Consider the following 22,081-nt stretch of genomic DNA (forward strand, 5'->3'; position numbering starts at 1 on the left):
AACAACAACAACAACAACAACTAGAGAACTTAGTCCACAACTCACCTTCTCATTTTGACTTTTCAAGGCTCCTTTGTGCTGTGCAGACACTCACGCTTTCAACCTTGAGACAAGTTGGCTCGAAAAAGAATGCGAGCCTTGTACACGTCCAGTGTTTGTGAATGAAGAAGTTTTCAAGGGGGGGGGGGGGCCTTTTTGGTCCTCAAATTGATGTCACCCGCCTCTGAAGATGGATCCTTTGGGTGGGCGCGATCAAGCTGTAGCTGCCGAGTGGTGGGGAGGGTGTTTTTTTTTTTTTTTTTTCTCAGAGAGAGGGACATTGGAAGGGAGAGGAATGGGAGAAAAACAGAATACATAACAGAGGGGCCGGCTCCTCTAAGGGAAACTCCTCATCAATCCTCGTTCAATCCGGCGGCTTTCACACTTTATTTTTCAGCATTTAACAACTAATGCTGTTGTAGGAGTTATACTGGGCGGTCTGCTCGTGTTGAAAAGAAATGAGAGTGTTGTCACTCCAATCAACGTGATTCCAATGGAAAACATCCCTCGACGGAGGAAAATGAGCAAACGCGCGTTGTTATGCTAAATGTAAATAAGGAGGCGTTAGATTTATTGCGGATGATTCTCATCCACTGCATCATCCCGGTTGTTGGCAGCAGTGCGCACAGTGCGGCCGCTGTGGACTGTTTACGTTGAGGCCAATGATTGCTACACTGGAAGGAAAAAAAAAAAACGAGAAAAAAAAAAACGGGTTTTTTTAAATGCTGTTGTGTATATGTGAAACGGATGGTATGCTTTGGTTAAACCAACACTTTATTTCTCAAAAAATAAAAATAAAATACAGATCAGAATTAAAAATGTATATTTCGAAAAATGGGACCCTTTCCCTCATAATGTTACAAATTTATTCTCGGGAAATTAAACATTTATTTCTTTTGTCACTTTTTTTTTTTTGACAAGAATGGAATTAAAAGTCAAAAAATGAACCGCTCACGTCAAGTTCTTTGAAAATCCTTCTCGCTTACATACTAAATAAATCATCCTTTTAAAAATGCTGTGTGACACATGCAGCAGACAAGGCCGACATCCGTCTGATCACTTTTCACAGCGCTTCGCTTCAATTCCGTACAACAAAAGGACATGAATTTATATGAACAATTGTGAGACAATAAACGACGGAACAAAATTGCTTTCGATGGTTGCTTGCAATCTTTATCTGCTTGTCACTAGCAGGCGATTAGTACAGCATTCCATTGACCCCAATATACCACAAATTGGCACCAAAGCATATTTTTTGTGTAATTTATATTTCTTCCTAATTTCAACGTAGTAACTTGACACCAAGATGCCACAGGAGGGTGTCAAAGAACTATTTTTGTCTAAATGAACCAACGTAACTCCAAGATGCCACAAGATGGCTCCAAAGCACGATTGTAGTTTATATGAAACAACTTAACTCATTTCAACATAGTTCCTTGACCCCAGTTTGCCACAAAAGGGCGCTGATGCAGTATTTTGTGTAAATGATCGTCAACTCATTTTCACATAGTTAAGATGGTGTAAAAACACTATTTAAAAAAAAAAAAAATCTAAATAAAAATCGTTAACTACTCCAAGATGCCACAAGATGGCTCCAAACCGCTACTTTAGTTGAAATGAAATTCATTTCAACATAGTTCCTTGACCACAAAATGCAACAAGATGGTGCCATAGCAACATTTTGGATAAATGATACGGTTTTCAATTCGACTCATTTTAGCATAGTTACTGGACAATATAACACAATACGGCAGCAAAGTAAAACTTTTATTGCTTTGACGAGAGCATAAAAACGGCGGTTTACTTTTCAGCCAGTAAAAGAGGTGAGTTCACCCCTCCCCCTTCCCCTCCCAGCCAAATGAGAAAAATATGTTAATTTGCATATGACACGCAGTTATGTGGGGGCTTGCTGCAAATATCTTGGGCTGCAAAGAAACAAACTGGTGGATTGGACGGCCATGCTGTAAAACAAAAGCTGTGTAGCGATTTGGCAATACGATGCTAAAATACAAGTGGTTAAAAGGAACCCCCCCCCCCCCCCCACACACACACACAGAATGCTAAACCACATCTTTCTGTTTCTCCGTTCCATCAGGGGAGGCGGCAACTGAAGCGTTGGCATCACCAGGTTTTTGCTGTGTCAGACAGGATGAATCATCCACTGGGGTGACATCAGCAGCTTCTTCACTTTTGGCAGCCTCTTCAGCCTCCTGCTTCCCTTCTCCCTTTTCTCCGTTCTCACGTACCTTCACATCTTCTTCTTTGGGGCCACTACGGTCCACTTCTTTCTGCGTTTCATTCAAGTCAGTGAGTAGCATACTGGTCTCTTTGGCTTCCGTCTCCAAGTTACTTTTGTATTTCCCGTTCGATTCCATCTGCTTTGCGAAGTCGCTTCCCAGCATCCTGATGCGTTTGCTCATCTGGCACACTTTGCAGGTCAGCATTGAAGTGGACAGGAGAAGAATGAGGCAGATTAGGATCAGGCCTCCTGTTAGCATCATGAGTGGGATGCAGTTACGAGTGTCCAGCACGCCCACGGGTGTGGCGACGCTGCTTGGCGTCAAATCCGGCAAAGGGTTCGGTTTAGAGGTGCTTCTCACGGCGGAGGGCAATGGGGTGGTGGCAGCTTGGGATGACGGACGTGGAGACATAGCACCGGTTGCTACATTTTCTTCTGGTGTTCTTGGGTCAGGAGTTGAGGCCAACAAGGATGGCACATTATACGAGTTGTTTTGAGCACCACACATCAGGGCCCTGAGTATAATTACACCGTAAAACAGGGGGTGTATTGTGGGGGCTTTCATTGTTGCTAATGTAGCTGAAAAAGAATAATGAGAACAAGTGAGTCAGCACTGGTTAGCTAACTAGGTCAAACAAACAAAACAACAAGCAACTGCGGAATAAGGGTAAGTCACGAGCAAGTAAACAACCAAGAAAATAATATAAGTCAATAATTGGTATAAAATTAGCATATTGGTAAGCAACATTGAGATCCTTAAAATTAGCAGAAGCAACATGCGTTAGCAACATTGGTGAGTAGATCACTAAAGATGAAGACGGTTCATGTCAATACAACAAGATCAAGGACGCTGAGTAACTAGGTATTAAAATGAGCATATTTGTGCATATTTATGGAAGTGACAAGAACAAGGTTATAGTAATAAGGAATCCAGTATGTAAGTATGGAAGTAAACTAAATGTGTCTACGTCTATGACGTAGCAAGATTAAATATATGGGTGGAGATATGCAAATAAGGAGGTGGGTAAGATCGAACATGAGTGCATTAACCTTATGTAAGAAAATGCATCATAAGTAACTAGAGACTGTAAGCAACAAGGTAAACACATCAATGAGGAGGCAAATAAATAGGCATGAAACTCACTCGTATTAATCAGAAACCAGTTAGTATCTAAGCCCTCGTAATAGGCAACAAAGGTGATAGAAAGGTCATAGAAGTATCATCTATACATCACTAATATGTTGACAAATAACATGTAAGTAAACACTGAAGGCTGCAATCAATTTATGAGCAACCAAGTATAAAACAAATCACATAAATCAAGGAAGTAGTATATCATAAGGTGAATACGCAGGTAAGAGTATGGGCTACAAGTCAGTTAAGTAGCTGGACAAGTAAATAAGTTATGACTAAGTAGCTAAGTAGTAACTAACAAAATAAGTAAATTAAGAGGATATATATATAAATAAGCATGCAAGTCACTTGGAATATATTTCAGTATTTACCTTAACTTGATGGGAAGCTACCTTCATTTGGTAGGTAAGTAACCTATGTCTGCAAATAAGCGGGTATGCGAGAACTAAAATAGGTCTAAAGGTATTGGAAGAAAAAAAAAAAGAAGTCACTTAACTTACATTGGATGTGATTGATTCGGAGATGCCAAACTTGCTTGAGGAAAAAAGGAGAAGAGCTGAAGATGAGCGTGCGAAAGACTCATTGACAGTGAAAGAAATCAATGGCGTGTAAAAGCTGTCTCGGGCTTACTTCTCCATTTGAGTTATAATGAGAAAAGGAAGTGGCTTTTACTGAGAACATCTGTGGGGTGGAACACTACAAAATGGCAAGATCACAGCGAAATGATTCGTCTCGTTGGTAAAAAGCTAAAGCGTATTATCATGGCAGTGGATGCAAGACGTTAAGTCAACATGCTTTGAAAAGATGCTGTATACACAGACCAGTTTTTCTTTTGACGCTGGTCGTATAACTTGGGCCTCAGCAGGCTACAAAGTATATGCACATTTGATTTCACTGATTTTAGAGTGTTGCGGGATCGGCTGAAAAAGGCACTTTATACTTGAGCAGCACCTGGTGGGAAATAAAGAACACGTGAAAGGAACTGAGAGCAGCTCCCAAGCATGCAGTATTGAGACATTTTTTTTTCTTCCTCTTGTTTCAAATTATAAAAGCAGGTGCTTATAACTGATGAATAGATACAAGGTTAGCTGACTTATTTCCGCAAATATAACAAAATGCAAAAGGACAATTTGTCATTTGACGGTCCAGTGGAGAAAGAGGACATTTTGTGTCTGCTACCCCCCTCCTCCCCCCGGCAAGGTCATGTGATCCACGAGCACCTTCTTCTGTGCAGTATGAGTGTGCAAAAATCCATCCCTCCCCCTTCTTATCAGTCAATGTTTCTCATTTTACTGACACGTAGCGAGACTCTTGATTGATTCCTCGCCGAAATGACTCCCCGAGGCGGCAAGGTGAAACGCAAGGTGTTTTTGTTTTGCTGCTGTTGAGGCTTTAAAGTTTGGTCTAAAACAAGATGAGGACCAGCAAGTAGATTAGGACACCCAGATAAATGCGCTTCACTGGAATGTCCAATCGATATTTGGATGACCCAGATGCAACCTGGAGAGGGCGAGTCGCCCTCTGTTGCTGGGTTGGTGACTATCCTATGCAGTAAACGGCCACGCTATGATGTCAAGCGCATTTTTTATTCTCTGTAAATTTCCCGTTCATTGGGGAATTTTTTAAAATCCATGTGATTCCCACCCAAAGAGGTTTGCGATTGCCTGCGGATGACGCAAGATGGTGTACCTTTTCTTCTGTTAGAGACAGCCACGGCATGACTAATTGAATAGCTTCCCCTCAATTTTTCAGCAAATAAAGGCTTGAACCAACCCGCCGCCCACTCATAAAAAAAAAAAAACAAAAAAAAAAAACAAATATTGCAAGTAGGCAAATGCCAGCTACGGAATAAGCAGGGCTTCACTTGATATTAAAAGCTGCAGTTAGGAGGGCAAGAAAAGCAAGTCGTATTGTCATATGATGAGCCTCATTTTATTCTTTTCCATGGATGAAAACAGAACCTGCGTGTACGGAACGGTCTTCACATGCAATACAAAAATATGAATTTTTATAACATAAAATAAAAAAAAAAATTAAAAAAACAAACATGTATTGGCCCATTTTTTAAAAAAATGTACAGTCTTTATACATGACAAAAATATAAATATATATACATCTGTATTGGCGGAAGTGGGCCATATTGCAAAAAAATTAGTTGATGCCTTTTACATAGAAAATGTTTGTACAAATGTTCGATCGTCATAAATTGCTGTACATTAAATAATGTATTTACAGCACTTACCAATGGATTTGCAACAATACACAAATTAACCCAGCATGTTCCAGTCACACACATACAAGCACAATGCAAGCACAACTGCAAAAAACACACACGCGCACACACACACACACTCAGAGGAGGCAATGTTTAAGGAAGATAGGACACTTTTGCACCAGGTTCCTGATTTTTTTTTTCTTTCCTCATGAAGTCCCTCCTCAGCTGTTTGAAATAACTAATCTTCTTATAAGGTGCACTTGACAGCTTAAAAAAAGAAATCCAGCATGTATTCCTTTCCCTGGGAGGATGTTGAATAAATAAAAGGGGGGGGGGTATGCAATTAAATGCTCAAGAAATCAATGGGCGAGTGTTGCGGGGTCACCAAATTAGCACAGAACAAAGAAGCGAATGTTTTCTTTTGAAAACAAATGCCACAAAACACTGCAATGGTAGGTTCACCAAATTACAAAAAATTAAATAAATACTGTAAATCAAAAAGGACCTTTTGCAAAACATGCAATCACTGTTCAAAATGAAACCTAATGAACTGGGAGGCTTTGGGCACACCACGCAAGCGAGATCGATTAAGGGTTTCGTGGTGCATTTAATGTCCTGCAAAGTGTAAGAGTGTGTGTGTGTGTGTGTGTGTGTGTGTGTGTGTGTGTGTGTGTGTGTGTGTGCGCGCGCGCGTGCATCATGTGGTAACAACCAAAGCCTCAGATTAACCCAAAGGAAGGGGAGGAGAAAAAGTGTGCTACACATCTGTCCACTGATGCTCTCTTTTCAAACAAGACGAAGACGAGTGTGTGTGTGTGTGTGTGTGTGTGTGTGTGTAAAAGTAGAGTGTGTTCGAGGCAATGCTTTGAACAATCCTGTGGGCGTTAAGGATTCGGGAGCATGCAAGGCAGACCCAGGCTTTGTGTTGCATTGCTTATGTTTGCCGCTACAACCTGGAGGCCGACAGGAGACAGAAGAGACAAAAGAGAGCAAAGGAAGAGGCGGTCATTAATTGACGGTTAGTCAGTCGGTTAAAAGCACAGATTGGGAAGATTCAAAGAGAAGCAGGGCAGTAAACACACACTTATAGATTAGGATGAATGTATTAGTCCATCTCCAAATCATTTCTTTGCTGTGGCTTTCGCTTACAGGAAAGTGCAAGTGCATGACGCAGAAGAAAAGGAGGGCACATTTTCATATAGTGCTGTTGAATGTTAGCTGCGGCAACAGGTTGTCGTAAAAAATGTGCAAATACTGTTATGAAAAGCACAAAATGAGTGATGCGTGTGAAAATTTGAATTAAAAGGACAAGGAATTACTTCTGTAAAAATAATTGTAAATTGTAATGAAAACAGGTTGGTTATGAAAATGCATGGCTGTAAGCGTGTAAAAAAAAAAAAAAAAAAAGTGTACACCCCACCCTTTGCAAATTACTATGGTGCCTTGAGATACAAGTGATCCACCATATTCGTAGTTCAAGAGAGAAGTCGTCGATTGGACAATTTTCTCTGTTAGAGACAGCCACGGCATGACTAATTGAATAGCTTCCCCTCAATTTTTCAGCAAATAAAGGCTTGAACCAACCCGCCGCCCACTCATAAAAAAAAAAAAACAAAAAAAAAAAACAAATATTGCAAGTAGGCAAATGCCAGCTACGGAATAAGCAGGGCTTCACTTGATATTAAAAGCTGCAGTTAGGAGGGCAAGAAAAGCAAGTCGTATTGTCATATGATGAGCCTCATTTTATTCTTTTCCATGGATGAAAACAGAACCTGCGTGTACGGAACGGTCTTCACATGCAATACAAAAATATGAATTTTTATAACATAAAATAAAAAAAAAAATTAAAAAAACAAACATGTATTGGCCCATTTTTTAAAAAAATGTACAGTCTTTATACATGACAAAAATATAAATATATATACATCTGTATTGGCGGAAGTGGGCCGTATTGCAAAAAAATTAGTTGATGCCTTTTACATAGAAAATGTTTGTACAAATGTTCGATCGTCATAAATTGCTGTACATTAAATAATGTATTTACAGCACTTACCAATGGATTTGCAACAATACACAAATTAACCCAGCATGTTCCAGTCACACACATACAAGCACAATGCAAGCACAACTGCAAAAAACACACACGCGCACACACACACACACTCAGAGGAGGCAATGTTTAAGGAAGATAGGACACTTTTGCACCAGGTTCCTGATTTTTTTTTTCTTTCCTCATGAAGTCCCTCCTCAGCTGTTTGAAATAACTAATCTTCTTATAAGGTGCACTTGACAGCTTAAAAAAAGAAATCCAGCATGTATTCCTTTCCCTGGGAGGATGTTGAATAAATAAAAGGGGGGGGGGTATGCAATTAAATGCTCAAGAAATCAATGGGCGAGTGTTGCGGGGTCACCAAATTAGCACAGAACAAAGAAGCGAATGTTTTCTTTTGAAAACAAATGCCACAAAACACTGCAATGGTAGGTTCACCAAATTACAAAAAATTAAATAAATACTGTAAATCAAAAAGGACCTTTTGCAAAACATGCAATCACTGTTCAAAATGAAACCTAATGAACTGGGAGGCTTTGGGCACACCACGCAAGCGAGATCGATTAAGGGTTTCGTGGTGCATTTAATGTCCTGCAAAGTGTAAGAGTGTGTGTGTGTGTGTGTGTGTGTGTGTGTGTGTGTGTGTGTGCGCGCGCGCGCGCGTGCATCATGTGGTAACAACCAAAGCCTCAGATTAACCCAAAGGAAGGGGAGGAGAAAAAGTGTGCTACACATCTGTCCACTGATGCTCTCTTTTCAAACAAGACGAAGACGAGTGTGTGTGTGTGTGTGTGTGTGTGTGTGTGTAAAAGTAGAGTGTGTTCGAGGCAATGCTTTGAACAATCCTGTGGGCGTTAAGGATTCGGGAGCATGCAAGGCAGACCCAGGCTTTGTGTTGCATTGCTTATGTTTGCCGCTACAACCTGGAGGCCGACAGGAGACAGAAGAGACAAAAGAGAGCAAAGGAAGAGGCGGTCATTAATTGACGGTTAGTCAGTCGGTTAAAAGCACAGATTGGGAAGATTCAAAGAGAAGCAGGGCAGTAAACACACACTTATAGATTAGGATGAATGTATTAGTCCATCTCCAAATCATTTCTTTGCTGTGGCTTTCGCTTACAGGAAAGTGCAAGTGCATGACGCAGAAGAAAAGGAGGGCACATTTTCATATAGTGCTGTTGAATGTTAGCTGCGGCAACAGGTTGTCGTAAAAAATGTGCAAATACTGTTATGAAAAGCACAAAATGAGTGATGCGTGTGAAAATTTGAATTAAAAGGACAAGGAATTACTTCTGTAAAAATAATTGTAAATTGTAATGAAAACAGGTTGGTTATGAAAATGCATGGCTGTAAGCGTGTAAAAAAAAAAAAAAAAAAGTGTACACCCCACCCTTTGCAAATTACTATGGTGCCTTGAGATACAAGTGATCCACCATATTCGTAGTTCAAGAGAGAAGTCGTCGATTGGACAATTTTCTGCTTAGACTTGCGAGCGCCAATTTATGCACTACCTGTGGCAGGAAACTCAATACAACCTGCTTCATATTTGGCAGTTTCACAGATATAAGTTTAAAAAAGGAAAAAAAAAGAGGCTTCGAGATATTTATTGCCACTCTCAGATGAAGATTAATGTCAAACTAAACACAAAGAGACTTTAAAAACAACCACAAAATAGCCTCCACTACCTAAATACAAAATACAGTACAATGGCAAACACCACAGACACACATGCTAATAATTAGCATCTGTGTGGCAGTGTTGTTACGCTTAAAATGGATACCTGAACTAAAATAAAGCAGCAACACATGTCGACATGGAATAGTCACAGGCTTATATAAGTTATGCTCTGCAAAGAACATCTAATATTACTGGCGTACTGAAAAGCCAAGAGAGGAGCTGAGTCTACAGTACATCTGTATGCTTGTCTTATACTGCGCCCAAGGCACACACAAGCACTGAAGAAGAAGGTCTGATAAAAATGGCTTGATTCTATTTAGATTGTATTTCATCGTGTCATTACTGTATGTTTTTCGTCACATATATTATAGAGTGCTATTTTTTAAATTAAAAACACGACAAAAATCTTGGGGTTGGAATGGATCAATGGGATTTCAATATGTTTTCATGGGGAAAGCTGATTTGAGATATGAATGTTTTGAGTTTTGACAATAGTCAAGGAATGAATTAAACTCGGATCTCAAGGCACCATTTATATATATATGTGCGTGTGTGTGTGTGTATGTGTGTGTGTACATATACACACACATGCTTATACTTATTACAGTGCATTATTTTTCATAATCCAAATGCAAATGTATGGTGAAAACAGCTGGTTGGAAAATAGACAATTGCATGTTTGCAATGCAAAAAACAAAAATGTACACAAAAATGTTTTTTTTTTTTGTGTGTGCTCATTAAGTGCATGACTGTTTGTGCAGAATCCTACCAAAGCCTGGCGAAAACGAGGCTGGAAAGAAAAATGTAGAATGTCCACACTAAAAAAATTACTTTTTGTGCATTCATTTTCATGCAATACCCTACTAAATTCTGGTGGAAAAAAGTTGGGACAAGCTGTACAGATAAGCCCCCAAATTATTCATACAACGACCACATTTTGAGTTAAAGCTTTTTTTTATTCATGTATGCCATCATCTGTTTGTTTGGGTTTTTTTTTCAGATCTAAATAATTAATAGACAAATTCCACGCAGGAAGGCCGGAATCCAGAATGTAACACAGAATCTCAGAGGTATGAGGCAGGCAAGATAAACACTACGACACCTTGCAACTCGTTTACTAAATGCACTATATGGTACATTTTAGAATGTATATTATTCCTATTCCCAACAATTTTGAGAAAACCTTTATACCATTCTAAATGACCCCTTTATACCATTCTAAATGACCCGCATCATTTGTGGGACATACATAAAAAATACTTTGAAATGTAAACAAATAAAAAATTGAAGGTAGCTTTTTTTTTTTTAAACACGATTTATTTAAAACGTTGTTCTGTCAGAAAATAGTAAATTCACCATGAAAAAAAAATCCCTTTAACTCCAAATGTGGCCAGAATATGATTATGGATTTATTTTCTCTGAAGAATCTCTTCTGTCAATTGGCAAAACAACACCACTGGCATATAAATCATCATTCAATTTAAGGAGCTTCTCTTTCACATAAACCGCAAGGATATTTTTGTGACCGAGTCAATGCAGCAAAGAAACCGTTTCCCTCCCCCACGTCCCTTACGGTCCGGAGCGTTCATCTGGCCCGCTGACTCGTGGGATACCTACTCTGCTGACTTCCAGAAGTGTCCCGGGTGAGACAGCCTGCGGTTGAGTTTGGGCAGCTTCTCCAACATGTCGGCCAGCTGCGTGAAAGGGGGCCGCTCCCGCAGGTCGTAAGCCCAGCAGGCCGAGAGGATCTCCTGTAGCCAGAGAAGACTCTTTGGGTCAGAACACCGGACAATCCCCGAACCCGCTTGCGCGTTTGACAACTCGAACTCACCGTGACCTCTTTCCCCAGGCTGATCTCTGACAGGATCTTTTTTATACCTTCTCCACTGCCCACCTGCCAGATGGTTGCTTCCACGGGCTGGTTGGTGATTGGCCAGTCCCTGACTTGGAGCTCGTACCAAATGGTGCTTTGAAAAAAAGTGGGGGAGGAACCAATGCATGATTACTCTTTTCATGTCTGCGACAGGCGGTCCCATATCGGTGCACCGAACGACGTCTTACCCAAAGGCGTACACATCTGCCGCGGTGGAGAAAGGAAGTCGGTCCTCGTTGTTCCCCGGACTCATCTTACGCACTATTTCCGGTGCGAGGTAACAAATCCAGCCATGTGGAAGTTTGAGTTGATTCTCCCGCCTGAAACAATTTATGAAACAAAAAAGTTGATTTGAATTCAAGACATTGTCTTATTGCAGTCAAAGACGACAGGAAGGTGTTACGTCATGGCACAAAACAGCAGGACTGGAACAACAACAGAACTGGGCCTACCCCAGCACAAACAACACCTTAAGACAAATGCACGACGAGTGATGCGGCTCATCTACTACGACTCAACTTACCTGCCTTCCTGAACGACACCAGAAATCCCAAAAAGGCCAAAATCTGTGATCACGACCTTGTTGGTATCATGAAAGACGTTCTTGGACTTCAAGTCTTTGTGGACAATGCCTTTAGCGTGCAGATATCCCATTCCCTAAATTGGGAGACGGTTCATTATGTTTCATCATCACATTGTTTATTACACGCGATGAAGAACTGGCTTACAGCTCAGTGTATTAAGTAGTTATACCGAAGACCGCTTATGGAGCAATTAAAACCTAAATGAACCAACAAGAAACTACCTTGACAATTTCCTGGGCGATTTGTCTGGTCTTGTTGATATCCAAAGTGTTTTTGCTATCTCGCACAACTGAATAGAGCGTCCTCCCTTTACAGAAACTGTGAACAGAATGAAGAAGGATTGTATTTAGTTATTTGAGTGGCGCGGTGCCGGTTGGAGTTATGCAGCATGGTTCAAGTGACAACTGGGATATGCGTAAATGGGGTGGGGGTGGAGGGCTGGAGTCGGTGTCAGATCAGAATCAGGCCTCTTGCAAATGTGGATAAATATCCAATACATATTTGTTACGTGCCAATATGACTGCATTGTACAGTAAACAAAATGATGTCAACGTGAGCTCACGATCGAGAACGTGTTGTATAATTATCACATGTTAAATCAGATTTGGTAAAATTGGACATGCAGTGTAAATCCAGCCTGGTGTGGTTTGATTCTGTGGAAGTTCTCACCTAGTGATGATAGCTAAGTGAGGTGGGGCCATGCAAGCCCCCATGAAGAGCACCACATTCTCATGTCTGGTCTGCCTGTAGTTCATCACCTCCTTTTTAAAGAGCTTCAGGTGGTCCTGATTGTTTCCGTCAATCTCAAGAAGTCTGATCGCCACCTCGCCGTGCCATCGACCTTTATGCACCTTGCCCCAGCGGCCCTGGTTTAAAAAAAAAAAAAAAAAAAACAAAAAACATCTGAAGGTATTCAAACTCAAAATCCTCCATTGTCCAGATGTACTGACTGAGCGCAATGAACTTGAGTCTGTTTTTGCTTCCTTACCTTCCCTATGAGTTCTCCAAGGTCCAGTTGCTCAAAAGGGATGTCCCATTCCTGCAGATAGACGCTGGTCTGGCTGGCTTTGCGGGAGATGGGGACCTTCCATTGGTTCCCCCGCGAGCAAGGCAGATCGTCCAACTTGTCGCTTTCGCACTCGCCATCAGAGCCCATGTTCATCCGGATCTCCTCGCCATCCTCCTCGTCCTCCCCTTCATCGCAAATGTCCTCCTCTTCCTCCTCATTGTCCTCATCCAATTCAGGGTCTTCATCTTCGACCTCAATGTCATCTTCTCCTTCCTAGAAAGGGGACCACAACTTGCTCTTTAAATGGATTCGACTCAGAAATGTAGAGTCATTTTGATCAAGGTTTACAAATGTTTGGTTTTTGGGCCCACTTTGGGTCTGAGTTATTTTATTATTGGGTCTCCCCCAGGAATCAGCAGAGAATCTGAATTGGGCATAATGCCCTGCAGTGTGACATCTGGCTGCCGGGATGAAAATTACATGGAAATGTCATTCTGCACCACACCCTCATTCCTGGTTTCAATTGCGAGGAGGGCTTTGAAATCTGCGGCAACTTCCGTAATCGCGGAATCGGGGATTCCTGTAGGGACTAAATAAATAATGTGTGCTTATTAATTGATCAGGACATAGGCACAGAATTACTCGGCAAAAGGGTTTTGGATTTATATTTCCTTTCAATTACGTGTGTTTTGTTTATATGTCAATGCATTTTAATAAATGTGAATCCTTGCAAAACCATCATTTAAATGGCAGCATTTTGTGTATTTTCTGACATTCCAGTCATACCTCCTCATCTTCATCTTCATCTTCGACCAGATCAGCATGTATGTCCTCTACTGACTGCACAATTTCACTGCTGTAAACCAATAACAAAATCCAATGAAAACGTATTCTCACCATTCTAACATGAGAGATGAAAAAAATCAACTTATCTAATTAGAGTTAGGAACAAAATGGATCAAGTCTTACACTGTATCTTGGAGGATATCAGTATGTAAAGTGGCAGGGCCGGAGACGTCTGGAGAGGGAAAACAATACTCAAAAATATTCCCTTCAGTCATTTATTTGTACGACGAAAACAGAAATGGAAGAGTACATGCAAGTTCCCATCATCACCACCAGATGGCGGTACAACATCATATGTACGGAATAGAGGCGCTCGTGCACATGAGTATGACACTATGAAACCCGTTCAACGTCATGCAGCAGAAGATAGCAGCTGCAGAGTATCGCGGATTTTGCACAGGGAAATGATGGAAAGGTGACAATGCAGTATGACATGTTGGGACTCACCGGGGAAGATAAACTGTTGTCTATGGTGAAAGTAGCAGGCAGCTTTTGTTAAAAAAAAAAAAAAAAAAAAAAAAAAAATCAAGTCGGAAAAGCCAGCAAGCATGGCAAAGAGAGAGAGTGAGAGAGAGAGAGAGAGAGAGAGAGAGAGAGAGAGAGAGAGAGAGACTCATGATTAGAGGTTATTTTTCATTTTTAGAAAGAATGTTTAAAACGTACAACCATTATCGGTTTTCAGTGTTAATTCCAGAGAGGTAAGTAAAAAAATGGGTTCTTTTTCTAATTAATTCATAGATCGTATTGGAAGTCATGCTGGCATGCGCATTTGGATTTTTTGTCTCATCATCAGGGCCTGTGTTTTACCTGGGAAGTTGAAGCGGCTGTCCCGATGGCCTTTGGGCGAGGGGTTGGGTGGCGGCGTGGCACTCGGAGGGTTACTCTGCTGGAAGGGCGCCGGGGAGGAGGGCGTAGATGAGGTCGTAGAGGACGGATTACTGCTGGAGTCGAGCTGGTTCAGGGCGGGAGGATGATCCTGCTGACACAAGCCACTCCGTTTAGAAATCAGCCTAACGTTACACTCACAGGACACTTTGTTAGGTACACCTGCACAATCTAATGTGTATATCTGGAGCTGCAGTGGGCATCTTGTTGTTAAATTGAAATATTAAAAATACAGTTCGGTAATCCAAGTCAAAGCAAACTACAATCACAGTAATAAACATGCTGTATTATTAAATCGATACGGCTCAGAGTATGAATCTGCACTCATCATTTTTTCGAAAAGTATAATTTTTCTGGATCTCAGATTGTGTAGGTATGCCAAATGTGTACAGGTGAGTCAAAGCATTTTCAATATACGAGAAAAGTTAATCTTTTCAGTCGCTCAATTCTCAAAAAAATTGAGCGACTTTGTATATATTGAGACGCACCTCTAGATAAAATTCATTCAAGGTACAATTGAGTGGAAACAATAAATCTAATATTCACTCTCTAATGGGCACGGCGCAGTGGTAAGTAGACAGACGTCAGATGGCAAGAATCACCTGCATAACTATTTGTCTTTCACACCAAAGCAAACAAACCTGGAACATCCAGACGTAGAGGACATTTGCGCCAGTGTGTTCTGAATTTTCACACATACAAACACTTAAGTGCCAGACAAGAGACTCGGGTCTGGCGGTTGGATGCTTCACCGATCGGGAGAGTGAAGTGAGATTCATGGCTGTTTCAAAGCATCATTTTACCTTTTTAGTAATGGCTTTTGGTAGTGTACCAAACTGTGGCGCTTCGGGAGGACGATCCACTGGGTTGTTTATATCTGATGGCACAGACTCGGTCCTCCGAATTTTGGCAACTAGAACAGAAGATATTACAATTCTTTTGCGTCTCGTCGTCTGTTAGCCGGAGGAGAATACACAAACTAATCTTACTTGGAAGAAAAGAAATTCTGCAGGATGGCGCCTCCTTTGTGCACTTGTTGTGGCACTTTAATCTGCACACAAATAAGCAGCAGACCAGAAGAAAACTAGGTATCACACTAGATCATTTCTATCATATTTCCTAATTAACTTATTCAGTACCAGCCAATTCTGGACCAAGTCTAACAGACCAGAAGAAAACTAGGTTATCACGCTAGATCATTTCTATCATCTTTCCTAGTTAATATGAAAGAGCTCGACTCACCGACAGTGTTTACACTTAACTCCAAACATCTCGAGTGAATGAGTTAATATGAAAGGGCTCAACTCACCGACAGTGTTTACACTTAACTCCAAACATCATGTTCTTCTGACACACCTGACACGTCTGGGAGAGCCAGGACTTGGTGGAGAACCTACAGAAAAAGAACGCATTCACTTCTATTCACTAAGGCATCCTGTGGGGTGACAATACTTTGGTGGAGAACCTACAGAAAAAAAAAAACAAAAAAAAAACATTCAATTCTATTCACTAAGGCATCCTGTGGGGTGACAATACATAATGGGAGGTAGAGCACAGCGTTCTATTGATTCATGTATTTTATTTTTTTTTTAAAAGGCACCTGTGTGTGACTGCAAGGCCGATGTCCCTCCTCACAGCTTGCGGAGAGCTGCGGTGAACTGGTTTGTGATCTAGATGTCACGGGAAAGCAAGAAGGGGAAGAACATGACATGCAGTTACAAGATGACAATTTGCCACTAAAACAGAAGTCTGTGCAACTCATCAATATTCAATTACAGTTCTATGACAACTTACAGGCGTATAGCATGTAAACTCAAATGCACTATAAATTCTGTTTTGTTCAAAAGGAATTTGTCTTTCAGAGAATTTGATTTGTCTAAATTTATTGTGTTTAAAAATTTTCTCATTTTGTACCCAAAACATTTTTTTCCCATGATTGAGCAGCCCTACTCAAACATGCGCAAAGAAAATGCAGCCAAAATTCTGCCCAATGATGATGACATGATCAAAAGATGTCGTTTGCAGTAGCATACGTAAGACCATATACCGGGAGGCAGTCTTATAATACCTGCTGAATGAGTAAGACAGAAACACGCTAATACGCAAAACTCACTTTTGATGACGCTATGCTCTTCCAACAGGGTTGGTGTAGCAGGAAGGGTGTAAGGCGCAGTGGTTGCAGCTGGGGACACCCCTGGGGTTCGTACAGGAACCGCGGGGTAGCGAGAAGGCGTGTCCTCATGGCCATTCCCGTTGACTTGCATATTCAAGTGAATTTTGTTCTTTTTGACACATCTGAAAGCAGGGGAAAACCAGGTTAAAATATTTTACCTATCAAGAATAGGAGGGTGTTAGGTTTCAATTGGAGTCATCCCCTTGAGTTAGAGACAGAACGTGCACCGCATGGCTTCAAGCTTTTGATACAGATTATGTAAGCGGGATTTGAGGGAGGCACGTTTGAGTGGCTAAACAGGACCGGCACGGGACAGTCAGGGTGACAACCCCGGCCAGCCAGACAAAAGCCTCAAGGACGCAATTCTCCACACACACATTAACATGTGAGCAACCAACAGCGAGCAAAAACGGAAAAAATATTCGGACATTGGAACTGAGACCCATTTCGCACAGATTGCTAACGAGATCGTGCGAATGCGTGTTGAATCAGTCAGTCGTGTTTTTAATCAGCCTTGGAAAAGTTTAGCCTCCCGATGCACAGACATGATGTGATGGATAAACATGGCGCTAGTTTGTGCCTGTGCATCCCCCATCGAAATAGAGCAAAGTAGAGGGGGGACAGATTGTGCATGTATGTCTGTGTGTGTGTTTGACTTGCCACCTCTGAGCATTAGTCCGAGGAAATACTTCCTCTTTGGACATGACTCATAATCTCTGGGAATCTGAGCGGATTAGCCCCGGCCAAACATTCCCAGTAAGAGTGTGTATGATAGAGGGAATAGAAGTGTACTGAAAGGCAAATTGACATAAAAACAGGACAGATGCTTTTGTTGTCAGTGTAATGTAGTTAGTATACATAGAGCCGATATAGTGGATCTTAAAAGTCTACACACCCCTGTTCAAATACAAAGTTGTATGTGATATTAAAAAAAAAAGAGAGAAGAAGAGATAAATACTTAATAATTTATTTCCGCCATTAATGTGATTTATAACATGTTCAATTCGGTAGGGCAGACAAAAAAACAGCAGAAATAATGTGGCTGCCCTAACTGCGGATGTGTCTGTCTCCGGAATTAACAAATCACATTGAAACTCGTGTTAAAAGGGAGTCACCACACACCTGCAGGCATCTAAAGTGCCCAAATACAGTTCACCTGTTCGAGTAGGTTGTTCCGGAGTTTTAAACTTCAGAGCGTACAGCACAAGTCATGGTAAGCAGAAAGCCTCCATCGTATCGGAGGGATCTCAATGCTTATAAACATCAGTCAGGAGAAAGGTACAAAGGAATGTTGCATGCATGCATGTGGAAAAATGTGTTCAGGTCATATGAAAGCAACTTGACAAAATTTCAAAAGGCATGTCTGGCGCAAACACAGCACTTCTCAGTGCTCATCACTGTTACTGTTGATGTGCGTATAGAATGGTGGCAGTAAGACCTTTGGCGTGTGCTTTACTTTTCTGAAGCTATCGTTAAAGCTTTTAAACCACACCACGAGGCTTGAAGCAAAACTCACCAAAAGCAACAATCTTCCAACGTGTTCTGAGTACCTACTTGTTGGTGAGCGGGTCTTCGATGCGATTGCCCAACTGCGATTCGTGACTTTTGCTGCGGGTGAGGGTGATGTTGGGAAGCAGATGGAGCACTTTGCGGGACGGAGGCGGCGGGGTGCATGGAGGCTTCAGTCGGTGGCGCCGCTTTGACGGTGGCGTTACGGGTGGTGTGGAAGTGTGGCCTTGGAGACGGTTGGAGCGAGCTATGGACATGGGGAATGCGTTGGTGAGGGGGCTTTCGCCGTGTAGGTGTGGAATCTGAGCCTCGGGCGTGGGCACCGCTGACACAGAGCCGGAGCGAGGATGAGGAAAAATAGCGCATGGGGTGGAGGGCGTGGAATGGATGGTGGACGGGCGGGCTAGAGGCGAGGGGCTGTGCGGCCGGAGCGGGTTTCCAAGGCTAGAAACTTGATCGGCAGTCAGGAGAGATCCGCTGTCCCTCCTGGCGGGCTCAGACAACCAAGTTGTGCTGTCTTCTTTCGGTTCACCTCCTGGACCACAGACAAGAATGGAATAATGCGGTCTGCATTCATGGAGGGGACATTCAAAATTGCGCAGATGGGAGCAAACATGCATACCGGCTTCAGTTGCACTCTTGAGGCAGGAGAGGGCAGCACTTAGGCGAGCACATTCTTCTGAGGTGAAGCTAAGCCTTCGCATTGTGTCCCGCACTTGAGTTCCTGCCATCTGCAGTAAGGCATCCAGGGAGAACTTCACTTCCACTGCCTACACAGAAGCAAAACCAAGGAAAGAAAACGAAGATTTCAATCGAAAAAAACCCAATAGACAACTTTAAGAAAGCACAACAATGCTCTTTCATTTTACTCACAGGTGCCTAAGATTTGGCTGATATGACTTATTAAATTTGAAAAAAAAATCAATACCAGCCTTTTTGCTGCAGTTACCATTTTACTGGAAGGGATATGCAGTAGGTACCACCTAAATTTGTGCCAGAGAACAGAGATATGACCGGATACAAAAATTTCAGAATCAGAAGGAAACAAGCGCGAGCTCAGTGAGCTTAGGATGTTGTTTTTGGACATGGGAAGTGCGCAATTGCTTATCAGTCAGGTCAAAGCCGCGCTTCGACAGGGCAAACAGTGATCAGAGAGCAAGGGGCAATGTCCTACACACTCAGGTATCCACTGCGAACAAAGGAAAGTGCACAAACAGGCAAGAGAGATTTTGGAGTGAAAGTGGTAGGGGAGCAACACCCACCTTCTCAATCATTTGTGAGGACATATAAGTTATGTGACTGTGAACTGTACATCAAGTCATCAAGGAAATGCCAAACCAACCAACATAGACATTATTTTATGGAAAAAAAATGTCCAATGATTTAGTGATTTTATTATCAACCATGATTAAAATATATACATACCCTAAATGGGTGGATATCTATTTTTTTGTAAATTTGTAAAACAAAATGACTCCAGCTTCCTCCCACATTCAAAAAACATGCATAGTTGGTTAACTAAAATGTCACTGGGTGAGAATGTGAGTGTGAATGATTATTTGTCCACATATAACCTATCTCATTCGTAACCCTGAACAGGATAAACTGTAGAAATCGAAAGGATGGATGCCTACGTTCAACTTTAGGGGAGTACGTGAGATAACATTGGGTGGTTGTTTTACAATGGCCAACGATTTTAAGTTGTCGGTAGTATGTTAAATGACAAGGTTCATTGCACCATCGCGCTGGCGGCTCCTGTCTTTTCTATGACTTTTGCTTACACAGGACAGCACAGGCAAGTGGGCCAGCGCCAGCCTTTCTGTTTCCCAAATACCAATACAGGACGACATGACAGACATGGCCTCGAACCAAGGCCTGGATCCCTGAATAAGATAAACAAAATAAAATCTCTCCATTGTGTAACTCCAAATGAGCTAAGCTCCAGTTCTCCTCGGGAGAATTGCATAATGTGTGCCTGTGGAACTCAATTAGATGAGGGAAAAGGGCTTTATGATGCTTGGAAGTAGGATGCGATGCAGTTCTATGCAACACTTAACGTACAGTATGTACAGCATTTAGACATACTTCTGTTCAGTGCTGCTAATCATCAGAACTGTATTTTTAAAAACAGACTATTATAGAGATATACACTGTTGCACAGTACCTCTTCTTCATGTTAATGTGACATGTTGCTCCAAATAAGTTATTGAAATATATGTACAGTGTTTTAAAACCAGGAAGGGTGGTGAGAATATGCATGAAGCGAACTGAGCAAGTAAAAGGGGAATATTATGCAGTTAATGAAATGTGGCAAAACGGAAAAATTATCATTGTAAAGTACAGCGGGTTGTATTAAAGAATAACAAGCAAGCGAAACATCCTCGCTGATCATGTTACAGTGAGGTCACAAGACAAAAGCAAACAAGGACAAGAAAAACATACAGTAGCTGACAGTTTGCAGCTGCACAGGAAGGAAAGTAAGTGATGGGAGAAAAAAAAATGGAAGTAAAATATGACGAACAAATATGTTGAGGAATGACAGCTACACTGAATTTGCAAAGTGAAAATGAATGATGCATTTCTTTCAAGTATATCCTGTAAAAGTAGTTCGGCGCGAGTGGAATTAGAGTAAAATAAGATCTTTGTAACAGGACATCTTTCTTTGAAGACTGACTGAACACTTATCTTTCTTTTGTATATCATCAACAGTTTTTATTGCTGAAATTAACATTGTGGATAGCGGCAAACTGTTTTTCGTGCCTCAAACATTTTTCTGTGGTGCAAATTCAGTTTAAATTGAGTAGTTATGTCAATCTTAAATTAGCACCGTTAGTATAAGTGGGGGCGGTCGGTGGGCCAGTGGTTAGCGCATCGACCTCATAGTGCAGAGGTACCGGGTTCAATTCCAGCTGCGGCCTTCCCTGTGTGGAGTTTGCATGTACTCTGGCTTCCTCCCACATTACAAGAACATGCATGGCAGGCTGATTGAACACTGTAAATTGTCCCTAGGTGTGAGTGTGAGCGCGGATGGTTGTTCGTCTCTTTGTGCCCTGCGATTGGCTGGCAACCAGTTCAGGGTGTCCCCCACCTACTGTCCGAAGACAGCTGGGATCGGCTCCAGCACCCCCCGCGGCCTTTGTGAGGATAAGCGGATCGGAAAATGGATGGATAGTATAAGTGGTACCAACAACACTATACAACATCATGTGAATCCAAATTGGGATTGTGGTGCTGTGGGGGTCCGCACATGATGCAACAAGCTAAAACATTCACAGTGATGCTTGTGGTGTTGTGAAAATAGTGCAAAAGTAAATAGGAATGAAAAATAGAACAGAAAAACAGGAAATGGAAAAAAATGGAAGCAAATTCACACATTTTGTTGAGCAACCAGCCACTTGCATCGTGTGAGAATGACACAGCTTTTTAATAAATGTAATGCGGACAATAAGCCTACCTCGATGAGTTCTGGTCGTAAATTGATGGTGCGGAGCCAGTCTCGCAGGCGCGGATAGCTTTCCAGGTTGTCGGGCCTCTCGGTCTCTGGCACTTTGAGCTTGAACTGCAGCTGTTTACAGATGTACTTCACCAGCTTCACCTGCAGGGAGCAATAGAGGACACGACCCATGAGGGGAGGGGCAGCCACAGAAGGAGTTGTGGTTCACCGAGCGGGACACAGTCAATACATACTGTATTAGCTTTTCCATTCTAAACTCCACAAACCTGCTGTAACAACACCGCTCGACATACCTGCAGTGTGTGTCTTTGACCCAGTTTCACAGGGCCGTCAGTGTGCAAGACACTTTTTGAATGAACACATTCACGACTATATCTGCACAATTTAATGTAGC

The 22,081-nt window shown here is 41.8% G+C and overlaps 3 protein-coding genes across 7 annotated transcripts in view; all 3 read right to left on the reverse strand.

Moving 5' to 3' along the window:
• Window positions 1-725, reverse strand: part of omgb (oligodendrocyte myelin glycoprotein b) — a 3,055-nt gene extending 2,330 nt beyond the window's left edge. Inside the window, exon 1 of the mRNA XM_019858874.1 lies at window positions 46-725. Coding sequence (XP_019714433.1) covers window positions 46-53 — 8 coding nt within the window. The 5' untranslated portion in view covers window positions 54-725. The remainder of the gene's footprint in view (window positions 1-45) is intronic.
• A 217-nt stretch (window positions 726-942) lies between these two features.
• LOC109508945 (uncharacterized) lies at window positions 943-4,063 on the reverse strand. 2 transcript variants are annotated; one of them, XM_019858866.1, is made up of 2 exons: window positions 3,914-4,063; window positions 943-2,857 (listed from the first exon to the last, which is right to left on the reverse strand). In XM_019858866.1, the coding sequence occupies exon 2, from the start codon at window positions 2,841-2,843 to the stop codon at window positions 2,100-2,102; it is 744 nt and encodes a 247-aa protein (XP_019714425.1). In that variant the 5' UTR covers window positions 2,844-2,857; window positions 3,914-4,063; the 3' UTR covers window positions 943-2,099. The 2 variants fall into 2 exon arrangements, with proteins under 2 accessions (XP_019714425.1, XP_019714426.1); XM_019858867.1 differs by lacking the exon at window positions 3,914-4,063 and adding an exon at window positions 3,785-3,896.
• Window positions 4,064-7,347: 3,284 nt separating this feature from the next.
• The window catches only part of ksr1a (kinase suppressor of ras 1a), a 25,733-nt gene continuing 10,999 nt past the window's right edge, over window positions 7,348-22,081 (reverse strand). The window contains exons 2-21 of one of the 4 annotated variants that reach the window (XM_019858892.1): window positions 21,688-21,828; window positions 18,856-19,003; window positions 18,279-18,768; window positions 16,665-16,846; window positions 16,152-16,221; window positions 15,861-15,944; window positions 15,541-15,602; window positions 15,355-15,464; window positions 14,474-14,642; window positions 14,114-14,155; window positions 13,790-13,838; window positions 13,607-13,673; window positions 12,800-13,093; window positions 12,481-12,677; window positions 12,033-12,129; window positions 11,751-11,884; window positions 11,416-11,547; window positions 11,186-11,321; window positions 10,972-11,105; window positions 7,348-8,601 (exon numbers count right to left, since the gene is read on the reverse strand). In XM_019858892.1, the coding sequence (XP_019714451.1) occupies window positions 8,595-8,601; window positions 10,972-11,105; window positions 11,186-11,321; window positions 11,416-11,547; window positions 11,751-11,884; window positions 12,033-12,129; window positions 12,481-12,677; window positions 12,800-13,093; window positions 13,607-13,673; window positions 13,790-13,838; window positions 14,114-14,155; window positions 14,474-14,642; window positions 15,355-15,464; window positions 15,541-15,602; window positions 15,861-15,944; window positions 16,152-16,221; window positions 16,665-16,846; window positions 18,279-18,768; window positions 18,856-19,003; window positions 21,688-21,828 (2,745 nt within the window). In that variant the 3' untranslated portion in view covers window positions 7,348-8,594. Of the gene's footprint in view, window positions 8,602-10,971; window positions 11,106-11,185; window positions 11,322-11,415; window positions 11,548-11,750; window positions 11,885-12,032; window positions 12,130-12,480; window positions 12,678-12,799; window positions 13,094-13,606; window positions 13,677-13,789; window positions 13,839-14,113; window positions 14,156-14,473; window positions 14,643-15,354; window positions 15,465-15,540; window positions 15,603-15,860; window positions 15,945-16,151; window positions 16,222-16,664; window positions 16,847-18,278; window positions 18,769-18,855; window positions 19,004-21,687; window positions 21,829-22,081 lie in introns of all 4 variants that reach the window. The other 3 variants (XM_019858891.1, XM_019858895.1, XM_019858894.1) reach the window with 3 other exon arrangements.

The sequence above is a fragment of the Hippocampus comes genome, unplaced genomic scaffold (assembly GCF_001891065.2).
Source record: "Hippocampus comes isolate QL1 unplaced genomic scaffold, H_comes_QL1_v1.1 scaffold230, whole genome shotgun sequence".
Classification (NCBI taxonomy): domain Eukaryota; kingdom Metazoa; phylum Chordata; class Actinopteri; order Syngnathiformes; family Syngnathidae; genus Hippocampus; species Hippocampus comes.